This window comes from Bubalus kerabau, chromosome 10, assembly GCF_029407905.1.
Source record: "Bubalus kerabau isolate K-KA32 ecotype Philippines breed swamp buffalo chromosome 10, PCC_UOA_SB_1v2, whole genome shotgun sequence".
Taxonomy (NCBI): domain Eukaryota; kingdom Metazoa; phylum Chordata; class Mammalia; order Artiodactyla; family Bovidae; genus Bubalus; species Bubalus kerabau.
This window is the reverse complement of record NC_073633.1, coordinates 105391426-105408041: the sequence shown is the minus strand read 5'-3', so window position 1 is coordinate 105408041 and position 16616 is coordinate 105391426. Positions and strand designations below refer to the sequence as shown.

General features: G+C 40.2%; 1 protein-coding gene across 7 annotated transcripts in view; it reads right to left on the bottom strand.

Annotated features, from left to right (window-relative positions):
- Positions 1-16486, bottom strand: part of ZC3H14 (zinc finger CCCH-type containing 14) — a 39968-nt gene extending 23482 nt beyond the window's left edge. For 2 of the 7 annotated variants that reach the window (XM_055538849.1, XM_055538850.1), the window contains exons 1-9: positions 16309-16486; positions 15918-15960; positions 10571-10685; positions 8389-8429; positions 7760-7955; positions 6981-7410; positions 6291-6451; positions 5722-5822; positions 4127-4282 (exon numbers count right to left, since the gene is read on the bottom strand). In XM_055538849.1, the coding sequence (XP_055394824.1) occupies positions 4127-4282; positions 5722-5822; positions 6291-6451; positions 6981-7410; positions 7760-7955; positions 8389-8429; positions 10571-10685; positions 15918-15960; positions 16309-16344 (1279 nt within the window). In that variant the 5' untranslated portion in view covers positions 16345-16486. The remainder of the gene's footprint in view (positions 1-4126; positions 4283-5721; positions 5823-6290; positions 6452-6980; positions 7411-7759; positions 7956-8388; positions 8430-10570; positions 10686-15917; positions 15961-16308) is intronic. The other 5 variants (XM_055538852.1, XM_055538856.1, XM_055538851.1 and 2 more) reach the window with 4 other exon arrangements.
- Positions 16487-16616: the final 130 nt, after the last annotated feature.

Genomic DNA, 16616 nt, shown 5'->3' with positions numbered 1-16616 from the left:
AATCTACCAGAAGTACAGAGAAATGAAGACAGATCTGTCATCCTGACAAGCAATTTCAAAACCCTCTCAATCACTGATAAGCAGACCAAAAACTCAGCAAGGTCAAGACTTGAATAGTACTAGCTATAGAGTTTTAACTACTAAATGCAGAAATTTCAACAGTGAGAATCCACTTTCTTTCAAAATGTACATAGAAGATGTACATAATGGACTATGTTAAGGCTTAAACTACTTTAAAAAAAATTATACAAATCACATTATCTGATCACAATGCAATTAAGTCCATAGTATATAGTTAAAACGATTAAAAGACAAACCAAAATTTCCATATTCTATACATTAAATGCACTTGAATAACAAAAACTTTTGTGATGTGCAGCAAAAATGGCACATCAAGAGAAATCCATGGTTTACATGGTTACATCTGCAAAAACCAGGCTAACATAAGTTAATAAGAAAAAATATAGACATATATATTAAACGTAAGAGCAAAAATCATTGAAAGGGAACACACACCAGAAGAGAATCAGTAAAGCAAGAGCTGCTGCTCTGATAAATCTTTCAAGATGCAAAATACGCTCTGAGCGACAGATTATCCCAAGACAAAAGAAAGCACTGTGAGGTGGCTAGGCTCATTAAAACACAGAGGTCAGAAGGATGGGCGAACACTGCCAACAGCTCCAGACGTTGTATGTGCATGTTTAGATTTTTAAACACCTGTCAGAGACAAAGCTACCAACAGTGACTAAGCATCTGCTCTGCGCTTGTGAGCAAATGATACCAGTACTAGCAGTGCCAGTCTTCAGTGGTAGAGGTACTTCACCCCTTTTCAGTTTCTTAACCTTTTACTTTACAACAAAACAATGATGTAGAAAGCCTCACAAAAACGCCTAATGAGTTCTTGTAAGGCAAAACACCATTATAATCTTATTCAGCTAGAAAATAGAACTAAGTAAGCCACCCAACAGCATGCGAAATTCTGGGCTGGATGAGTTACAACCAAGATCACCGAGAGAGAGAAGTATCAACAACCTCAGAGATGCAGATGACACCACTCTAAAGGGCAGAAAACGAAGAAGAATGAAACAGCCTCTTGATGAAGGTGAAAGAGAAGAATGAAAACTCTGGCTTAAAACTCAGTATTAAAAAAGCTAAGATCACACCATTTCACGGCAAACAGAAGGGAAAAAGGTAGAAGCAGTGACAGATCTCCTCTTTGGTTCTAAAATCACTGTGGATGGTGACTTCAGCCATGAAATTAAAAGATACTTGCTTCTTGGAAAGAAAGCTACTGACAAACCAGTGTATTAAAGAGCAAAGACATCATTTTGCCAACCAACGGCCATATAGTCAAAACCATGGTTTTCCAGTAGTCATGTACAGATGTGAGAGTCGGACCATAAAGAAAGCTGAGCGCTGAAGAATTGATGCTTTTGAACTGTGGTGTTGGAGGAGACTGTTGAGAGTCCCTTGGACTGCAAGGAGACCCAACCAGTCCATCCTAAAGAGATCAGTCCTGGGTGCTCATTGGAAGGACTAATGCTGAAGCTGAAGGTCCAATACTTTGGCTACCTGATGTGAAGAGTCAACTCATGGGAAAGACCCTGATGCTGGGAAAGATTGAAGGCAGGAGAAGAGTGAGACAGAGAATGAGATCGTTGGATCCAATGGACATGAGTTTGAGTAAACCCCGGGAGATGGTGAGGGACCAGGAGGCCTGGTATGCTGCAGTCCATCGGGTCGTGAAGAGGCGGACACAACTTGGCAACCGAACAAGAAGCCATCCCACTAGCCTCCCTCTGTGTACTCCTATCCACAAGGAATCACAGATGCTTTTTAGAGTAATACCTGCTGCTGCTGCTGCTAAGTCACTTCAGTCGTGTCCGACTCTGTGCGACCCCACAGACAGCAGCCCACCAGGCTCTGCCATCCCTGGGATTCTCTAGGCAAGAACACTGGAGTGGGTTGCCATTTCCTTCTCCATTGCGTGAAAGTGAAAAGTGAAAGTGAAGGTGAAGTCGCGTCCGACTCATAGTGACCCCCATGGACGGAGGAGCCGTCCATGGGATTTTCTAGCAAGAGTCCTGGAGTGGGGTGCCACTGCCTTCTCCGGAGTAATACCTAGTTTGTGATTTTATCATACCAGTGTACATACCCAGACGCGACACCTTACCCTTGTCCTTTGCATTTTGTAAGTCTACTGATATATATAATGGGCCCCCGAAACTACATTTTGCCTGTTGCACACTCATCGCCTCAGTATTTCCTGCCAGCTGACTGCTGCATCAGAGGCTTGATCACTCAGGTTCACATCCTCCGGCAAGACTAGGGTCGTCTTTTATTCTTTCATCAGGAAGCACAAAATAGTGGATTTTCACTTTTAAAAGTTTTAGTAGCCATTATCAGTGCCTAGATTCACTAATTCACTGTAAGTTGGGGGGGAAACTACTATAATTGTATCATTTTGTTTCCCTTCTAAAAGCTAAATAATTTTAAAAGATGCTCCCTTCATCTACTATATCAAAAGGGATAGCAAATACTTCCAATTTTAAGTTTGTGGATTTCATGGTCTGTTGCAACTGTTCAACTCTGTGGCTGTAGTATGAGCGCCAGAGACCATACATAAATACATGGACAGAGCTCAGTCTGATAAAACGTCGCTTACAGACAAAGCACGGACTCCTGTACGACTGCCACCCTGTGGTACCACCCTTAAAGGAAAGAAAGCATAAATGCTCAACTTTACTTTTCTGGTTCTCACGACAATGAATTAGTATCTATTATCCTCCAAAAGGACCAATTAAGGGTTTACTTGGAGAAGGAAATGGCAACCCACTCCAGTATGCTTGCCTGGTTGAGTCCCAAGGAGAAAGGAGCCTGGCAGGCTACAGTCCATGGGGTCCAGACAGTCGGACACGACTTAGCAACTACACCACCACCAGCAAGGGTTTACTTAAAAATACCACCATGGGGTGGGGGGGAACCATCATGAAACCACATATTCAAACCTGTTTAACAGACGCCAATTCACTGCAAATCCTTAACTAAAGCTCAAATCCCAGTTTCCACTGCTTTAAACAAATTGGCCCATTTATTCTTTGAATCAGTACCTACTGGCTATTTTGGGGGTTTTCCCATTTTCAGGACCATGATTTATTGGAACCGCACATATGGATGCGGCAAACTGCACACCCTAGGTTAAGGACTTTTTAAAAAAAAAAAGGAGAAAGAGGGACAAATATAAGATGGAAGCATAAGGTTTCATGAAACAAATAAATCTGGGAGGACCATGGAACAATTTAAACGACCCAGCTGAGGAGGAATGAAAAAATACACTCCAGCATTGTGGACGTATTAGGTCACAATTAGCACGCAGCTCTGGTGGAGTTTTTTATAGAAGACGGAAAGAACAAACTAGAGTCTTTCCTAATGGGAACAGAAGAAATGGGGTAGAAAGCAGTGGAGAAGGGCTGGGCAGGCCCAGGGGCAGATAATGAATGAAGCTGCCGAAAGGCCATGCTGCTGGCATCAGTCCTGGACGACGCAGAGTGGGAAGAGGAGCCCGAAATGCTATCACAAAGGAGTTACAGCATCAGAGTCACACTTAGACAGGAGAGTCTGTCCAAGAGTTGGGGGTGAGGGGCTGAGAGAAAGAAAGCAGAAAGATTAGCTGGAAGTATGTCAGACCCAAGGGGATAAACTAGTACTACCGGGACAATGAGGCAGCTCTGACAGGTCAGAGACGTGATGCTCAGAAAGGGGAGATTTAAAGACAAGACTTCAAGTTCAAGGGAACAGGGCTAGGATTACCAAAAAGGAAGGAAGAGTGCAGGCGTCCACATAACTAAAGACTGGCAAAATACTGAAAAAGCTGGGTGACTGGATTCATGGGAATTCACTGTACTATTCTTTCCACTTTTGAGAACACTAAAAATTTCCCCAATAATATGCTTTTTTAAATTCTGGAAAGTGTATAGACTTCCTTCATGGTCCCTTTTTCTATTCATGGGCCTACTGGGCCCTTTTCTCACAGCATAACCAAGATTTCATAAATACTCACTGGAAAATATGTGATGTCATGTGAAAAAAAGTATAGTAGAAAATGAAGCACCATTTAAACTATTACCTTGACTTTTGTCTATATTATCGCCTTTTGCTTCCTCTTCTTTAATAGGAGAACTTATCCTAGGGGCTCTGCCTTGTCCCTGGACCATTTCTGCCAGCAATTCTTCCTGAGAAGCTCGAGTTCTGGGAGCAACTGGAAGCGTCTGTTTCTGTGAGACTTTTACATAAAAAGCAAAAAAAGAAGGAAATTCAAATGAAGTGATATATCAAAACTCAACAGTGAGTATCACATTAAACGTTAAATGCCTCCTTGGGTTTAGAATATATGAGTTGTTAGAAACAGTTCATAGATACCTCATGTTTCCTTTCAATACTCTTAGTTACCTATGCTTATATAAAAACATCTATACATCTTAAACCGTATGCAATAAACACACTGCAGCACACATGTGTTGTAAACCATATGCAGTTTGGGTTCTGCTTCATGGTTGTGCAATAATTTCAAATTATAATCTAGATAGCCTGGATAAAGAATTTCAATGCTATGTCTCAAAAATCTTTTGAGACTGTCTCCAATTACAAAAGTAGGAAATTTCAAGTTCACAGTGATGTCTAAATTTCTCACCATTCTAAATACTCAATATTGCTGAAAGACCAAAAAAGAAAATGTAAATAGAGGAATTGTTATGTCAAGTTGGCCTTTACCTAATATTTCAAACGCTGTTTATGTTCAGGGTTAAATCAGGGATGAGAAGAAGTAAGGGTACAGATGACTACCAGGCTTGAAAGTTGCTAGCTTACAGTTTACTTCATTTTAAGAAAGGGTCACACACACAGATGCAAAAGAGAAGAGAAAAGCAGAAAAATGCTAAAAGGACAGTCACCAAATCCGTAGCAAAATTAAAATTAAAAAATTTAGAGTGCATAACCATTACAGCTTACTAGCAGAAAATTTGCATACTAGACACAGCACGCGGGGCACAGAGCACTGAGCCTGACGGCAATGTGAGGCCCATCATTTGGTTACATTTTAGGACGAGTTTCCTGTAAGATATTATAGCTCATTCTTCTCCTCTGTTTTAAAAACGTGGTAATACTTTATAATCTTTCATAAAACCATTTAGTACTTCCACTAGGACTGGGGCAAGAACATGAGTCAATTCTCTGCCTCATATTCCATTAACAGGTTTTATTGAAAGGAAAGAAACCAACTTGTTCATATGCTATACAAATTTTTCTAATTCCCACCGATTCTGGATTTTGCTCCCTTTCTTTTTTTTTTTTTTTTTGTTTTGTTTTGTTTTAAAATATATTCTAGTAATTAAAGAAATAAAACAGTAGAAGACATAGATGAAACATACAACATAAATGTATATCTAACGTTGGCTATAATGCTATAAACATGAAAATCTCTTATTTACCAAAATTCCTTTTAAGATTTCCATTATATATTTTACCCTTATTAGAAAAAGGGAATAAAAGGCATTACAGTTGCTCAAAGAACTAAGTTCTACTGATGGCTGAGAAGTTTCTCACAGTGGTCACATCTCCTTTTAATCATTCTCGCCTTGGCCCTAATGTTTAGCAGGCATCTTTATCACCACTTGAGGAGCGATCATGTACAGCTTACTCAGGAATTACAAATATTCAAATTACCTGTAGAATAGTTAGTTGTTTTTGTTACAGATTCTTGAGCTTCAGATATAGCCTTCAAAATTAGATTCTTGTTAGCTTGTTTAGAAGGTGGAAGTGACGGTCTAAAAAGAAAGGTATTTTAATTGAACTTTAGATTGGAGTTCTTTACATGCTAGCCATCCACTGTATCTTTACTACAGCCTTCTCTGGTCTGGAACAGACTAGCTGTAGTCTTTAGGAAATACCAACTGGACTGGAACCTTATAACTTTTCAAACAACAGATTTGGATCAGCTTTCCTCCCACCCATGTTATGGTTTTTAATGGAAAAGATTACCAATGGAAAAGTCACGTGTGTGTGTTGGTCACTCAGTCACGTCCGACTCTGTGACCCCATGGCTCCTCTGTCCATGGCATTCTCCAGGCAAGAATACTGGAGTGGGTTGCCATGCCCTTCTCCAGGGGATCTTCCTGACCCAGGGATGGAAGTCTTACATGGGATTAAATTTGTACTTTCATGATGTCCTCTTCAAGAAACCCAGAAGACTCTATCAGGCAATGAAAGGTTAATTTACAGACATGCTCAGATACCTCCGTTCAGGCTTTGCTGGCACTGACACACTGCTGGAGATGCTTCCTGTACGGGACCCACAATCATCGTCTTCCTCCTCCTCTTCTCCGTCGTGACTGAATTTTTTTACTTTAACAACTGAACTTACCACAGGCAACTTTCTCTTCCGAAAGTTTTCTTCCTGCAATCATATAAATTTCCACTTACCTCGTCTCAGAAGATAAAGTTCTACTACAGAATACTTAATAAAGAAAAAGCCAAGCAATATTAAGAATTAAGTTCATGGGCTATTTCCCTGCTTTCTTATATAAATAAAAGTAATATCTCTAATAATCAATCTTAAGCTAAAGCAAAAAGTGCTTTACTGTCATTCATACATGGCAGCATACAGTACTGTTGAGGAAGCCAGTGAAGTGGAGTTCCTCAATTGTTTACTATAGCCATGAAGGATCTGACCTAAAATCCTCCCAAAATTATACCGTAAGGTTAAAGCTATCTCAAATGTTAGCATCCTAGGAAAATAAACAAGATGCAAAATGTCTGTAGAAGCCAGTTGTGGAGAGGAAAATGAGACTGGTGTATTATGTTGAGCAGCTCAGAAATCAGTTTAAAACAAACTTGCAATATGTGATGTTATTTCATATACAACTTACAATTAAGAACGGACAATTTTCAGCAGAACAGCGCAGAATTCAAAAGTATATACAAACCTCAATACTCATCTTTTCTGCGTTGCTTCTGAAGAAGGGACTGTAAGTCTCTTCTAAGCTGTTAAGCACTTCTGGTTCACACAAGCGTCCTGTTTCATACACCCGGCTGCTCTGAATATCAAGTTGCTTGGCAGCATGAATACTGTTTTGCTGCTGCTGAAACTGCAACCTGTTTAAATGAGCACCACTGTCTGTGTTTCGACTTGCAGGTGGTCGATAAATTTCCATAGAAGGGCGAGAAGAACCGTATGTAAGTGTCACTGTGGTTTTTTTCTGAGATAAGGGATTCTCCTGCACAAAATTGAGGTCTTCATCAATGAGATCATCTGGTTCTGGCTTAATATCAATCACATCTTCAGAGGGTGCTAGCTCCCTCAAAGGTTTCACTGTGGACATTAGTCGGGTTGCAGCTCCATCATCGTAAGTCTGTCTGTTAAAAAATGAAAACAAAACCAAAAGGGGTGTGTTACTTAGTTTAAAGCAGCATCTTCCACTATTCAAAGACTAGTCAGATACATCTTAAGGAAAAAGTATAGATAATAACTTTATGTATTCTATTAAAAACTACTATGAAATTGCATTCTTTTTTTTACTTTGATTTACTACATTTTATGCAAAATATAATCATTCTTTGGTCTTATCTTTATTTTATCCCAAAAAACTGCTCCCAACCCCTTCATTATTTTCAAAATGTCTGAAAACAGCAACTTAAAAGACATATTAACTAATGTAAATGTCACACACACCCATCTGCCCATAGGTCTACACAGAACTCTTACCTGACATTAGGGGCTTTCTGCTCCTGTGAACTTGTAGAAACTCTCGACTCTCTTCTTCCAGGTCTCGTGCTAGAAACCGCAAGAGGTGGCACTGCTGCTTCGTGCCTTCTCTCATCTCCTCGACTGCAACTGCTCTTGCTGGAAGGCACGTTACCATCAAAGAGGCTGGTATCAGAAGCCTTCAGACTGGAGGGGTCTAGAAAGAAAAATACATGGTCCTTTTAAGCTACATTGATTACTTAAAGGCAATAAATATGTGTGCTTGACAACATATTTAACGGCTGAACATTATTCCACAGTGATATAAATTTATCCAATTCATTATTACTGCACTTTTATGTAATTTTCAACACTGAGACATCCTTGAAGCTAAATCATTGCGTACATCTATAATTATTTCCTTAGGATAAGCTGCCTAGTTTCACTATCTTTACTTAAACTGTCTTCAAATTATATTAAATTTATTGCTCTTAAATTCATAAAAACATGTGCTTCCTTAAAAAGTTTAAATGAACTACTGTTTTCAAATTCATGGATTTTTTTCCCAAAGCAGTATAAATAACTTTTGAAAAACAGCCACATTACAGCAAATTCCAGAAAAACCCAGACATGACTTTTATGAGCCTTACCGGTCGTTACAGAGCGGAGTTTATCTAATACACCGTGAAGCCTAAAAGACAAAAACAAACCCAAATGTTAAAGCTTCCTTTTATCATGAAAGGCTGGATTTCAACTGTCACTCTAAATCTGACATTACAGGTCAATTCTTCGGTATTAAAAGAAAGTTTTACGTTTTTTCTAAAAAAGGCTTTATATAAACACTGTAGGATAATAAAAAGTCTTATTTTTTTCATCACTATTTTTGTCATCTAGCCTCTGCAAAAATAAGGGCAAATATATCATCTGACCACACAGTCTTGATCCACAAAGCATAGTATTTTGTTTCAAAAATACAAAAGATTCAAGGTAGTTTATGATAAAATAAGACAAAATACCATAAATATGTAATAGAACATTGCTAAAATTGTTGAAAGCACTGTTTATTTTTTATCTACTTAGATGGCATCTAGAAGAACCTAATTCTGCGAGGTGAAAAACTTAATTTGAAAATTACTACATCATCATTTTACTGTATTATTTTCAAAACTAATGCTGTAAACAAACCACCATCTTACTTATAACAATCTATTTTAGTAGTTATGTACAAGGCAAATTTGCCTAACAATCCTTCTAGGAGGCCGTGCCTTCTGAAAATACTACAATAATGTTTCACCCAGAACCCAGTCAAATGCCACTGTCCCCTAAGACACCGTTGTTACAGGGCTCCAAAGAATAAGAATGGTCTGTCTGTGGTTGGTGCTGATGGATGCTTAAGAAAGCAAAAGGGTCAGAAGAGGGATACCATTACTTTTATTGGAACATGTTAAAGAACTAAATTTACGGTAAAATGAAAGAGTGGAACTGATTTTAAATTCAAACTCAGTTCAGTTTGTTTATGTTAAGAAATCTGTCTAACTCCCTCAAGTTATCTGAGAAAGAATCTACTAGGTCAATCTCCCATATTAGTGGGACTCAAAGGGATCCGAATGTTGAACCAAAGTCCAGTCATAAAAAATGTGCATGAAACAAAACAAGGACCTGAACTGCTTAAGGCTTTAATCAAAAAAAAAAAAGCAATACTCATTATAATGTTAATTTCCCCAGTCAAAAGCACCACAACCTCCCTTAGGCTTTTGGTAAACTCTGAGGACAAACTGTAGTAGGTGGGTTAAGCCACCCACACTGCAGGAGTGCAGAGACCAAGTCCCTTGATGCGCCCATGGGATGCACACTGCACCCAACGCTCTTCAAAATGTGTAACATAAACCCAGAGAATTCTGTGTGGAATTTCAAGAAAGCTTCATGATAGTTTTAAAGGATACAGCTGCCTGCTGGGGCAAAAACGCCTTTAAGAGGAACTCTGGTTTAATGGCAAGTCAATCAGTTTCACGTCCCTCCTCATTGCCTCTCTCATCTCCCAGTCTCTTGCTATTCAAATTAAGCCGGCCACTCTGCTCAGGCAACTTTGCTCCATCGTCACTCACTCGTGCCGAACTGGTGGTTTCCAGTTTACCTGAGTCCTTCCTGCTCTGTTCTCAGCCACATCGTTACCCTCCCCAGCTCTCACTCTACCTCAAACCTGACACAAGAACCTGGTCTCCCTTCTTAAGTTGGACCTCATGCGTTCAATCAGTATGCTCAACTAAAGGAATGTGTGGTTTGAAAAAGAACGTTGAAAAATTATAGTATTAATTTATATTTGAACACAAAGCCAATTTCAAAATTTCAAACTTTAAAAAAATGATTTGAAACTTTGTAAAAAAAACTTTGCCCCCTAGATTATTAGCTCATTGGAGAAAGCAATTTAAGAAGTCAACCGAGTCCAAAAAACATCTATAACTGGCTTTGGTGGAGGAAAAGGAATGATAAAACGCTCAAGTTTAAAAAGAAACAGTAACTACAGTCAACACATACTGAGGACTTGCTATGGGCCAGGCACAGCTGTAAGCACATGTATTAGCTCATTTAATTTTCACAACCACCCCATAAAGGTGATTTACTATTCCCATTTCGTGGATGGAAAAACCAAGGAAACAGGCAGATTCAGGATTCAACCTTGGCAGTCTGGCTCCAGAGGCTGTGCTCTCAACGCTTACAACCTACCTCACAAGGCTAAATCTGACTTTCCTGTCAAGAACCATGTTGCAGACAGAATACCTGCTCTTGGCTCGTGCCAAACTTTGTTCTGAGGGTAAATATTCAGAAACATACCATACGGTGAATCGAATTGTGTTGTTCCCTAGAAACAGGGACAGGTCCTCTGTCATTTGGTCCTGACTTTTCTTGTTGGCCACCATCACCATAATGTAATCAGGAAGTTCTTCATCTATTTAAAAGGAAAAGTATATAAAGACTTTTTATGCTTTCCTTAACATTTTCTTCTACTTGAAGTTGACGTGCTTGAAAGAATACCTCAGCTCTACTGGAATTACGATGGTTTAAATGTATAGCTTTCTCTTTATTCCACAGGTATTTGAATTACTAGAAGAACAGGAATTAGGAATAACTAATGAACACTTATACAACTAAATATTCTGAATCACAGTATCAAGCTTGAGAGAGCATTCACTTCTTTTAATCTTTTTAGTAATGCTCATTCATTTCAGACAAGCTTCCAGAAAGCATAGTGGACATTTCTCAAGAATAATATTGAGTTGTTTAGTTCTGTATTTCAAAATGACACTCATTTTTCAAGGAACACCTTTATCCTTGGTAAAGGCACATTTCAGTTAGGGTAACAAACTGGCAGAAACATCAAGTAAACTAAAATGATCCCAAAATTCTCCATCATTTAAAAAATTATATCTTAAAAAGATTAAATAATTTCTACTCAACTCACTGTTTCATTCTTACACCCTAACAGACCAAAAACAAAACAAAAAACCACCACAGTAAAAACAAAGCAAAAGCCATTTATCAGGAATTCTGATCCCTACCAAAAACAATTCTTTTAGATTCTTTAATACCTTAAATATTCATAACATTTCTATGTAGGCAGGAAGGTTCATTTCAGAAGTACTATCAGACATTTGTTTCAAGAAGAAATATCAAAAAATCTAGTTCAAGAAAAGCACAAATATAACGTGAAGATCGATCTACAAATGGAAACAGAAATCAGAATACTTGCTGGAAGCATGCAAGTCAACCTGAGGATAAAAGCAAGAACAAGCAGCCATTCATTTATTATTTCTTTGTAAAGTATCGAAAGGCTTGACTGCTTTCTGGCAACTTCAGTCAAAAAGCCCCCTCCCTTATTTACGCAGTGTCCCTCCCATAGGCTGCCACTGGTAACCCAAAAAAGGAAAAAAGCCGCAGTGCTGCGGCAGCCTTGACACTTTTTCTCCCTCATAAAGTCACTAATGAAAACAAATAGGCTGTTTTCTGACACTATATAAAATTTTATATAAATGAGATCAGTGATTGCTCTGGCAAATGGTGGGGACATGGAAAGATGGGAGGGAGGGATACAAAGGAGCTCCAAGAAAATCCAAAAGGAAACTTTGGGAGTGATAGATATGTTCATTAGCTTGATTATGATGTATACATATCAAGACACAGCAAACTACACTTTAAATGGGTGGTTATGGTATACAGTTATATTTTAACAAAAATGTTAGAAATTCATAATATGAAAAATAAGATAATGAAAGTAAATGTGTTCATGATACATTCCTACAAAATTCTAATAGCATCATCTGAAATCTATGTACTGAAAAACTGCAAAATGCTGAAGGTTTCTGCAAGCTTATACGTCTAAAATGTAAACTGAAGGCTGCTCTGAGCTGTAACTGCCACCTCCCTGAAGCATTCCATTTTGGACAAACACATGAATGAAACCTTATCAACTCTTAGCAAAAAGCTGTTCAGTTTTGTATCCCACCCAATGGTTTGAAAATAGATACTCAAATATTTACTAAAGGATCGTTTCCATAACCTTAAAGGTTTTAGAATTCTAACACAAAGAAAGGGATTAGAAAGTTACTCTTTTCAGGACAATTATGCATATACATACAAATAATTAAGTAGCTAATTGTAAATGAATAACGTATCAGTTCAGTTCAGTCGCTCAGTCGTGTCCGACTCTTTGTGACCCCATGGACTGCAGCACACCAGGCCTCCCAGTCCATCACCAACTCCTGGAGTTTACCCAAACCCATGTCCATTGAGTCGGTGATGCCATCCGACCATCTCATCCTCTGTTGTCCCCTTCTCCTCCTGCCCTCAATCTTTCCCACATCAGGGTCTTTTTATTTAAATTTTTTATTTAAATATCTTTGTATTTAAAATATCTAATGGTGATCCCTGTTTACCCACTTAATCAACATTTATGAAAAAAATTAGGCACTCAGCTAGGCCACTGGGACACAACCAATATGATGTCTCTGCCCTCAGGAAACATCCAGTTAAGAAGCAGAGGCAAACAAGCTGAGAAGCTGTGCTGACCTGTTAACAGCACAGATCAGTTCTACAGAAGCGTACAGCAGTGAATCCTGTTCTTCTGTTAGCTCATCAAGTTTCTATTATAAGTAATAACAGAAACATCAGGGACCAGGAAGACTTGAGTTCTTGGGTCTTGTATCTGCTGCTGACCAAGCTTATTTAGCTCTCCCAAGATATTTCATTTCATTATTTATAAAAAGAAGTAAATTACTTGCCATCCCCACTTCAGCATTGTGTTCAGGTAACAGAAATATATGAAAATACTTTCAAAACTATAAAATATATGGTATCTTCACTACATTTCACATTGGACTACAGCAAGTTTGTAATCAGCTTTTTAAGAGGCTTAAAATTCTTGTTGAGATTTTTTATAAATGATCAGAATCACCACTATGATTGAAGGTCAACCCAATTAACATGTCTTTATGCTTTCATGTGCCACAATGAAGAAGGTTCTCACTGCAGGTTTTCTGTGGATTTCTTTTTTACTTAAATCAAGTTCCTGGCACAAAGCTGGCATCCATTAAATGCTGAATGAATAAAAGAATAAATCAATGCTGGTTCAGCTTCATCTTTAACCTCTAAGCCTCAATTTTCTTATCTGTTAAAGTCTAATAACAATCTTGACAACAAATAATTAGTATGTGGCCAACCATCTGGTCTCAGGGTGCCCTTTATACCACTGAAAATTATTGATGATCCCTAACAGTTTTTATTCATGTGCGTATATCTACTGATATTTATCATATGAGAAACTAAAACTGAGAATTTTTTATTAATTCGTTTAAAATAACATACCTATCCCATTAACAATAAAACTGTATTAATAATATATTTATCAATAACTAAATTTTCCAAAAGAAAATGCAAAAAATAAGTTATTTTTATAAATTTCTTAAACATCTGGTTTAAAAGAATTCTAATTTCTACTTTTGCATTTAATCTCTTGTATGTTCTACATGAAGAATGTGAAGAAAATCTGATCTCACAAGATATGCAATTGAAAAATGAGTATTTTGGTAGCCTTTTCAGAAAATGTGGATATTTTTCTGTGACACTACACCAAAAGTCAACAAGCAGTAGTTTTTTCAAGGTTAGCAGCAATACCGAAACAAAACTTTATCACTGTCTTTTTGTACTTTGTTACATGAAAATCCATTGATCCATTCTGTACTTTCAATGAATTTTTTTTTCCCTATGCAATTTTAAAACATCTCACATTGGTCATTTGAAAAAATAATGGTCCATGAGCTATACAAACCACTGCCATGGTGGATACCTTTCATTATTTAACATAGAAGAATCACTTGCTGGTATTATCACACCGTCAAATTTGCAGAGGAAGACACAAATTTTCCGAAATTCCAATTTTCATTCGAAAGCTCAACCCTTGGTCACTGGCAACAAAGTCTATTAATTCTTTATCTTTGCTCACTTTCAAGAAAAATGACTGCCAAATACCCCAATGTATGGAACTAGCATGTCAGTCCTTCTTAGAAGTTAAAAATGATGTTCTAAAGGGTAAAGTGGGGGGAGGAGATAGATAAATTTTAAGTATGTGATTAACACAAACCAACTACAATATATAAAATAAATAAGCAACAAGGATTTGCTGTAGAGCCCAGGGAACTCTAAAGTTTTGTACAAGTGTGCAATGGAAAATAATCTGAAAAAAGTACATAATTGAATCACTGTGCTGTATGCTTAAAGCTAACACAGTATTGTAAATCAACCAAACTTAAAAAAATAAAGTTCTAAACAAAAAAAAAAGAAAAAAAAAATTCCATGAAAAAAAAAATGGCTAGTTCAGTTCTCAACCCAATCACACACATTTGTTTCAAGACAATCCATCACGCTTCTGTATGGCAGAAACACTTTGAGTAAGTACTCCCTATTTCCTAACACTGCATATTAAAAAGATGTAATCAAAGACAAGGTTTAAAAGACTATTTTATCACTTATCTTCTTAAGTGAAACTAGCCTTTTTTTTCCTTTGTAATTGCAAGTGGAAGGGTGGTGAAGAATACTGTGATTTCTTGTGAAGTCTGGCCTGAGATGCTGACTCGGGCTAAGGTACCTGTCGTTTTACTCACCACTTTCGCACAATCCAAATGCCAGCACAGCGAATATCTTGTCAGTACTAATATGAAAATAATTTTGACTTCAGCGACTCCTGGGGTCTTCCACAGCTCGAAGGTGACTGTCATGAGTGTGAGCTATTATTTTTATGTGATGTGAAGTCGCTCAGCCGTGTCCGACTGTTTGCGACCCGTGGACTGCAGCCTACAGGCTCCTGCGTCCGTGGGGCTTTCCAGGCAAGGGTTCTGGAGTGGGTCGCCATTTCCTTCTCCAGAGGATCTTCCCGACCCAGGGAGCGAACCGGGTCTCCTGCATTGTAGGCACACGCTTTACCGTCTGCGCCATCAGGGAAGTCAAGTATTTTTACAGGAGGCACCCGCTTTGGAGCCAAACAGACCCAGGTCTCGATGTATAAAACCCTGCTCAAATCAAGCACTCAAAGCCTCAGTTTCCTTGCTTGTGTAATTCAGGATATTACCACTTACCTTTCACCGTTCTCCTGGGGATTACGGTGACCTAATGCATGTAAAACAACTTTAAGCACAGTGCCTGGCCCAGAGTCAACACTCAAATTATAAAACATTAAAAAAAAAAGAAAAGAAAAGAGCTTACTGTGGGGAGGTAAGAAAAAAACCGACAGGAAAAATTACAGAGACCCGAAAGTAAACCTCAACGAACCATGAGAGAGGCAAGTACCGAAAAGCATCAAACGTTCACATGCAAAACAGTAACCCAGAAAAATAAAACGCAAACAAACACGAAGGAAAACATGACAGAGCCTCAACAGAAGAAGATAAACAATTTTAAAAACACCGTCCTAGAAAGGGATGTGGGGGACGGTACAAAACACAGACACTAAACACGCCGCACGCAGAGCCTCCAATAACAAGACTCAGGAAAGCAAAGGCACCCAGGGAGGGCGAGGTCTGAAGGTAAAACGGGCGGCTGTCCAAAATCAGAGGTCTGGCAGGAAAAAGGCGGTCACTCGAGATGAAACTCGCCGAACGCTCCACAGTCTGGTAGGCTAACAGCAACTTACCGACGTAAGCTCCTAATTCTTGCAATTTCCCCTTAATGGCACTCTGCGGGCGAAAAGACAGACAAGCGAGTGAGAGACCGGCGGCCCCGGGGAACAGCCCGGCCGCGGCCCGGAGCCGACTCGGCGGAGCGCGCCCCGCAGGCGCCCCGGCCGCCCCGCCCGGGCCCTCCGCGCCTCCCCGCGCTCCCCGGGGGCTCCCGCCTCACGGTGGCCAGGCTCTCCGAGGCCGCGGCTGCGCCCAGGCCCGCGGCGGCCCCGCAGGAGCGCCTCCAGCGCCGAGCAGGCCGCGGCGCCCGCGCCGGGCCCACCGCCCCCGTTACTCCTGACGACCGCGCGCCCGCCGCCGCCCGGCCTCCCGCCTCGGCCCCTCACCCGCCGACGCGGGCCTCACCCGGATCTTACGGCTGATCTCCGTGCCGATCTCCATGGCTCCGCGGCGGGAAGCGGCGGGCACTGCGCGGCGTCCCGCGGACCAGGGGCCCCGCGCCGGCTTCCTCGCCCGCAGCCAGACCGCCACCGCCGCTCCCGGCCGCGCGCTCTGCGTGACCCGCCCCCAGAGGCTCGAGCCCCGCCGCGCGCGCGCGCCTGCGCCTGCGCCTGCGCCTGCGCACTGGGGCCCGCGGGGGCGTGCGCCCTGGCGCCCTCTGCTGGCGGCGCGGAGAGCGGCGGCCCGGGCTTTCCCCCGCCTCTCCCGGCACG